The sequence below is a fragment of the Myotis daubentonii genome, chromosome 20, assembly GCF_963259705.1.
Source record: "Myotis daubentonii chromosome 20, mMyoDau2.1, whole genome shotgun sequence".
NCBI classification, from domain to species: domain Eukaryota; kingdom Metazoa; phylum Chordata; class Mammalia; order Chiroptera; family Vespertilionidae; genus Myotis; species Myotis daubentonii.
This window is the reverse complement of record NC_081859.1, coordinates 491,696-498,820: the sequence shown is the minus strand read 5'-3', so window position 1 is coordinate 498,820 and position 7,125 is coordinate 491,696. Positions and strand designations below refer to the sequence as shown.

The following is a 7,125-nucleotide window of genomic DNA, read 5'->3' as shown; positions in this document are numbered from 1 at the left end:
CACATATGTGGACAAGTGTGCACACCGTCGCTGGCCACTGTGCAGCCTTCCCCCCCAGGACACAGGAAGTGCCATTGTGTGGGCCCAGAACACGCAAAAAACGGGACACGTCGCGACTTTCTGCCACCAGAGGGCCTCACTCCCGCGAGGCTCAGGCGAGGCTGGGACCGAGGGACCCTGATGGGACCGCGATGACGATGGCGGGTGACAGGCATGCAGCGGGCGGCTCCCGGACGGTGACAAGAGCCGGGCTCCTCGTCCGCTGGTTGGGGAGGCTCCTCAGAGCCGCCAGCGGGAAGCCGGTCTTTAAACAGACGGAAAGGAAGGGGAACGAGGACGCGACCACAGGGGGGGAACCTCGAGGGCGTAACTGAGGTATCGAGAGCTCTGGGTCTGTCGTCCGAGCCGGCCGTGCGGTCGCGGCGGCCGCTGCTCCTACTTGTTCTTGCCCAGGAGAGCGTCCACCTCCTCCTCGGGCTTCAGCGAGTGCCACTGGGCGATGGGCCGGCGCGGGTTGGCCAGCATGTCGGACCAGTGCCGCAGCTCCGTGCCCGTGGCGTTGCTGCCCACGAAGATCTTGCCGATGGCCTCGTTCTTGCCCAGCTTGTCGTAGTCCAGCACCGTGACCACCACCTGGACTTTCTGCCAGGGACAGAGGGGGCGGGGTCGGCCGGCGGAGGGGGGCCATGCCCGCACTGCTCCCCTCGAGCCCAGACCGCCCGCCTGCCCGCCCGCCGGCCCCCAAGGCCCAGGCACCTGGATCTGCTCGAAGGGAATCTCAAAGCTGAAGGACTCGTTGAAGTAGGGGTTCAGCGTCTTCTTCTTCACCGTCGTCTTCTTCTTCTTGAGCCTCTTGCCGTTCTGCATCAGGTGGATCTTCACGTAGGGGTCTGCGCAGGGAGAGCCGCCAGGTGCCCTCAGCGCCTCTCACGGGGGAGGAGGGAACCCCCAGGGCCCCCAGCGCCTCTCACGGGGGAGGAGGGAACCCCCAGGGCCCTCAGTGCCTCTCACGGGGGAGGAGGGAACCCCCAGGGCCCTCAGCGCCTCTCATGGGGGAGGAGGGAACCCCCAAGTGCCCACAGAGGGGGCGTGGCCTGGCCGAGGTCACACCTGCTCCTTGGGAGGCACGGCCAGCAGACATGCCTGTGCCGGGGGCCAGGCCCCCCCAGGCCCTTCCCGCCCCCCAGGTCCCTCCCAGGGTGGAATCCGGATCGTGGGGGCACCCACGCTTCCTGGGGGAAGGGGAATCCTAAACCTCGGACTCAGAGCACAGCCTCGAAGGCATCTCGGAGCCGGGAAGGGGGCCCTCGGAGAATGGGGGCTCCAGGAGCCCGACGCACTGCTGCCCGGTCCTGCCCTCGGGGTGGGGGTGGGGGTTGGGGGTGGGGGGACTCAGCCTCGGAGCCACCCGTCCCAGGCGGGAGGCCTCGGGTGGCAGTGCCCGCGGGAACTGGCTCGCTGCTGCCACCCAGTGGCGGCAAGAAGCGCTGCAGGTACCTGAGAGGCCGCCCACGTCCATCTTCTTCAGGTTCTTGGCCTCGAGGATGCAGACGGTGAGCTTCCCGGCCGTGGGCACGTAGCGCAGGGACGTGCAGATGTCGCCCAGCTTCTCCGGCTGCGCAGGGAGGCGGGACCGGTCAGCTCGGCCACCCCGGCGCCTCGGGCACGGCCCTCCCGCCCCCAGCAGGTGTCTCAGCGTCAGACCCCCCGGGGGAGAGCGAGCGAGCAGCAGCCCGGGGCGTGGAGACAGGCTGCAGGCAGGTGTGGGCGGTGGTGCCTGGCGGGCGGCGGGCATGATACCCAGGCCTCCTGCTACCCCCGGCCTCAGCGAGGTGGACGGGCCTGATACCCAGGGCCCTGGAGGCAGCACCTGGGCACCGTCCCCCCACGTGTCCGCCCACCGGGACGGCTGCGCGTGAGGACACGCGGACCCCAGAGCACTTTGCGGCCCTTTCCCTGCTGTTGTCACTGCAGCCCCTTCCGGTGAACGGGGCGGGAGTCCTTGCGGAGGGACAGGCGGAGGATCAGAGACGGGAGGATGTGCGCAACGTCCCACAGCCACTGAGCGGGGAGGGGGCGACCCCGGAGGTCTCTGCCCACCGGGCTGCAGTCACCGCTTCTCAGAGACGGCCACCCCCCCAACCCCCGCCCACGGCTCAGGTGCGGGCCCTTCCCCGGCACAGCGCCGGACCCCAGGTGGAGAAGGTTCCTTAAGGGCCTCTTTTCTCCCCTCCATCACAGCTGGGAACGCGGGGCACACTGCAGGGCTTGGCCGGGACAGAGGGCGAGCTCAGGCACATAGTAGGTGCTCGATAAATCTCTGGTAAGTGGCCCGGCCAGCGTGGCTCAGCGGTTGAGCGTCAACCTATGAACCAGAAGGTCAGGGTTCGATTCCCAGTCAGGGCACATGCCTGGGTTGCAGGCTCTGTCCCCAGTGGGGGGAGGGCAGGAGGCAGCTGATGGATGATTCTCTGTCACCATCGATGTTTCTCTCTCTCTCTCCCCCCCCCCCTTCCTCTCTGAAATTAATAAAAATATTTTTTAAAAAAAGTTGCCGAAACCGGTTTGGCTCACTGGATAGAGCGTCGGCCTGCGGACTGAAGGGTCCTGGGTTCGATTCCGGTCAAGGGCATGTACCTTGGTTGCGGGCACATCCCCAGTGGGAGATGTGCAGGAGGCAGCTGATCGATGTTTCTCTCTCATCGATGTTTCTAACTCTCTATCTCTCTCCCTTCCTCTCTGTAAAAAATCAATAAAAAATATTAAAAAAACAAAAAACATTAAAAAAAAAAAAAAGTTGTACTTTCCCACAGAGTGCCCAGGCTGGGATGCTGTCCAGGGCCCTTAAGGACCTGGGGCCGCTGTCCGCGGTCCCGACCACCTGGCCGCTGGCCGCGGTCCCAACCACCTGACCGCTGTCCACGGTCCTGACCACCTGGCCGCTGACCGCGGTCCAGTAAGCCAGATGGGGGTCTACCTCCAACATTACGTCCCAACAGCCTCTCCTGGGTTGGATGCGTGTTCTGTCCCTCTGCCCTTTCAAGAATGGGTGCCCCCACCAGTCGCCCTCCCCCTCCCACCTTGGGTCAACAGGTGGGGCACGTGAGCACCTATGTGGCCACCGTGGTCCATCCCCGTGTCCCTCCTGTCCTTGCCCCAGTGGGATGGTTCGCTCTCCACCAAGAGAACAGGCCTGGGAGGAGGGTGGGGTGGGGAGCAAGCTGATGGACTCAACAGAGAACAAAACAAGCACATCTCTGCTCTCACCTCCTCCTTCTCGCCGCCCTGCAGGTCTCTCCACTCCTCGATGGGCTGGCCGAGGTCCACCGTGTTCATGGGCACCTTCACCTCCCCGATGATGTCGTGCTTGGAGAAGCGGTCGAAGTCGTAGATGGCCATCACCAGGGTCTTGCCCCCCAGCTCCTGGTACGGCACCTGCAGGGCACAGGCGGGGTCAGAGCAGGTCGGGGCGGCTCACACACCTGCAGGGGCTGCTGTGGGCCGGGCCCTGGGTCCAGTTCTCCCCGCTGCCTGCGGGACTCCCGGGGAGGCCGTGGAGACGGAGGGAAGACCCGGGCTCTGGGGGAACAGTTGGGGTTGGGGGGACCCGATCCAGCCGCCATCATTCCAGGCTGAGTTGGTTCCGTGAACTCAGCCACGGCACGGAGCCGGGAGCCGGGAGAGGTGAGCAGGAGGCAGGCGGGCCTGGGGTCCCCCCTCCGGCCCTCGTCACCTTGAAGGTGAAGGTCTCGTTGAAGGCGGGGTTCAGCGTCTTCCGGTGCACTTTGGTCTCGTATTTCTTCTTCTTGTCTGGGAGGAGGAAGACTTTGACGTAAGGGTCTGAGGTGCCTCCCATGTCCAGGGCGGGCAGTTCTGCAGCCTGCAGCACGCCGACGGTGAGCTGTGGAGACAGGGGGCCGCAGGGTCTCAGGACCGCCCCTCACCCGCTCTGCCTGAGCAGCACCGGCCACCCTCCCAGAGGCCGGGGTCCGGGGGCAAAGCTGGGGCAGGAGAAGGATCGTCCCCGCTCCACCCCCAAGAACTCGGGACGACACAGGGGTCACCGGAGTTGAGAGGCCACCGACTGGCCCAAGGTGGGGTGGGTTACTGGAGGGAGTGGGGCCAGGGGTCCTTCCAGCCTGCCCCTGCGCGGAGAGGGGTGGTCTCTGTCCCCTGCCGCCTGCCTCCAACCGCCCACCTGGTTGGCCTGGAAGTCGTAGTCCAGGGAGAACTGCAGCTTGCCCAGGTTCTCCGGCTCCTTCTCCTCCTCGCCCTCCCCCTCCCCCTCGGTGAGGCCGGTCTCTGCATCGTCATCATCCTGCGGGGGCTGCGGAGAGAGGGACAGAGCTAGGAGAGGACAGAGCGGCCCGGCCCAGCACAGGGACCGTGGGAAGAGGGCCTCTGTGCAGACTCCAGCTCAGGGTTGGGGGAGGGACAGGGACGGGAACTGTGGGGGCGGGCAGTCCCCCCAGGGCCCCGCTCTGTGCCTCTCCCCTGCAGGACCCAGCATCTCCCTTGTCAGCCCTCCCCCGCCGCCCCCATACTTCCCCCAGCTCAGGCCCCACACGCCCTGGGCAAGACTTACCGGGCAGGCGAGCAGCCCCAGCGAGCAGGAGCAGGGCGAGTCCACAGAGGTGGGGGGAGAAGGGAGAATGTGGTCAAGACAAAAATTCTGGGGTCACAGCCACTGGGGGGGGCTCCCAGATGGGGGACCTGGCTGGACTGTGCTCAGGGCGTTCTTGGAGCCCCCATGCCCCCCACTGCAGGCCCCTTCCCCCCATATGCATGCGCACACATATACACACGTGTGCACACAAACACACACAGAGGTGTTTGCTTCCTCCACTGTCTACCCTCCCCTTGGGTTGACTCCTGAGCAGGAAACTGCTCCCGTCACCCCCAGGCGGGGGGGGGGGGCGGGGGGGCGGGGGGGAGCTCCCCGGGGCCTCTGCAAACTTCGAAGGGGAAACCTGGGTGTGTGAGGACCTTCCCGCTGACCGGCCCCAAAGGACAGGGCGAATGATGACAGGACTGCACTTGCCCTTGTCCAGTCCCCACCCTGCCCCCTGCTAGAGGCTGTGGGACCTCCGACAGGAGCCACAGTTCACTCCTGGGGTGGCCTCCCAGATGGGGGGTCTCCCTCCAACATTTTGTCCCAACAGCCTCTCCTGGGGTCGATGCGTGTTCTGTTCCTCTGCCCTTTCAAGAACGGGTCCCCCCCACTGGCCCCCCTCCCACGAGCACCTTGGGTCAAGAGGTGAAGCCGCAGACGTAGCCGGTGGGGACCGTGCACAGTCTGGGGGGGACCCCGGTGGCTGCAGAGCCCAGTGGCCCTCGTTTGGCCTCCGAGGGGCAGGAGTGCCCTCCGTGCCCTCCACCCCCCCCCCGTCCTACCTGCCCACCCTTCATGTCCTTCATGCTCATGGCATTCTTGGCGCCCTTGCCCTTCTCCTTCTTGTTCTTCTTCTTCCGGCAGCAGCACTTCTTGCAGATGCAGAAGCAGCAGGTGAGGAGCAGGAGGCCGGCCACCACGGTGATGGCTATCAGCGCCCAGGGCGGCACTGCCCACGGGAGAGCCGGACGTCAGCAGGGCCCGGCCCTGGGTGGGGACCGTGGCCCCTGCCCAGCCCACCCTGTCCAACCACACACTCGTGCGCGATCTTCAGGGAAGTTGCATGTGCTTCACCTGCCTTCTCACGGGTACCTAGCCCATGGCCCCGTGGACATGCCTGCCAACGGGGAGATGCCTTCGAGCTGAACGTGCCGGGAGGTGAACTGGGCTCTACGAGCGTTGACCAGTCTGACCCATGGAGAACTGGTCGGATTGCAGAGGGTGGGGTGGTCCTCGGACAAGGTGGGAAGATCCCACGGAGTGCCCAGGCTGGGATGCTGTCCACAGCCCTTAAGGACCTGGGGCCGCTGTCCGCGGTCCTGACCCACCTGGCCGCTGTCCGCGGTCCTGACACCCACCTGGCCGCTGTCCGCGGTCCTGACCACCTGGCTGCTGTCCGCGGTCCTGACCCACCTGGCCGCTGTCCGCGGTCCTGACAATCACCTGGCTGCTGTCCGCGGTCCTGACCCACCTGACCGCTGTCCGCGGTCCTGACAACCACCTGGCTGCTGTCCGCGGTCCTGACACCACCTGGCTGCTGTCCGCGGTCCTGACCCACCTGACCGCTGTCCGCGGTCCTGACCACCATGTAAGCTGGTGAGGCTGAGTGTGGCCTCTGTGTCTCCCACACAGACTTAGCAGGAAGTCACAAGGCAGGGGCACCATAAGGTACAAAAATGTCCATCACTGCCCGGCCAGTGCGGCTCAGTGGTTGAGCATTGACCTATGAACCAGGAGGTCGCGGGTTCGATTCCCGTCAAGGGCACAGGCCCAGGTTACAGGCTTGATCCCCTGTGTGGGGCATGCAGGAGGCAACTGATCCACGATTCTCTCTCATCATGGATGTTTCTCTCTTTCTCTCCCTCTTGCTTCCTCTCTGAAATCCATTTTTTAAAGTATATTTTTTTAATATTTTGTTTTCATCTTTTGACAGTTTTCTAAATTGTATAGGAACTTGTTTCCCTGGGAGGTTGGGCCCTATATACCCCCTGCTCCCTTCAGTAAGCCAGCTCACATTCCCCATTATCGACAGGGCGCCCCAATAATACAGCCTAAACCCGGTTCAGGAAAGAACCCAGCCAATCGCGCCCCTGGGCACACACACACACACCCAGCCTCGGGGACACTCACGGGGGATCTTGTTCATCTCATTGAAGAATTTCTCCTTTATCTTGGCAAACATGTCTTCCTTGCTCCCCCCGGCACCCCCACTCTCGGTGGAGTTGCCCACGGGCCCGGCGGGCATGGTGGCCGTGGTGGTGGCCGGCGCCGCCTCGGGCTGCTGGTTCTTCTTGAAGATGTTCCACATGGTGGCCGCGGGGGTGGCTGTGGGTGAGAGGGGGGGGCAGGTGAGCAGCCAGGGCCCCCCCCCAGTCCTGTGGCCAAACACCAGGGCTGCGTCCCCTCCAAGAGCTACGTCCTCCCTGACCACTCGGAGCCTCACACCTGCTGTTCTCTGGACCTGAAACGCCCTTCCCGCAGACCCCACGGGGATCACTTCCGCTCCGCGAGGT

The 7,125-nt window shown here is 64.8% G+C and overlaps 1 protein-coding gene across 1 annotated transcript; it reads right to left on the bottom strand.

Annotated features, from left to right (window-relative positions):
* Nucleotides 1–6,920, bottom strand: SYT2 (synaptotagmin 2). The gene is made up of 8 exons (XM_059677889.1): nucleotides 6,743–6,920; nucleotides 5,395–5,561; nucleotides 4,199–4,318; nucleotides 3,734–3,901; nucleotides 3,268–3,435; nucleotides 1,498–1,615; nucleotides 757–890; nucleotides 1–642 (listed from the first exon to the last, which is right to left on the bottom strand). Exons 1-8 carry the CDS (start codon nucleotides 6,918–6,920, stop codon nucleotides 436–438), a joined length of 1,260 nt encoding a protein of 419 aa, XP_059533872.1. The 3' UTR covers nucleotides 1–435.
* Nucleotides 6,921–7,125: the final 205 nt, after the last annotated feature.

Excerpts from the sequence above, each read along its gene's own strand:
- SYT2 (XM_059677889.1), bottom strand. The coding sequence starts at position 6,920 with ATGTGGAACATCTTCAAGAAGAACCAGCAGCCCGAGGCGGCGCCGGCC. Across the intron at positions 5,562-6,742 it reads TGAGATGAACAAGATCCCCC|TGCCGCCCTGGGCGCTGATA; the intron begins GTGAGTGTCCCC and ends TCCCGTGGGCAG. Across the intron at positions 3,436-3,733 it reads ACGAGACCTTCACCTTCAAG|GTGCCGTACCAGGAGCTGGG; the intron begins GTGACGAGGGCC and ends TGTGCCCTGCAG.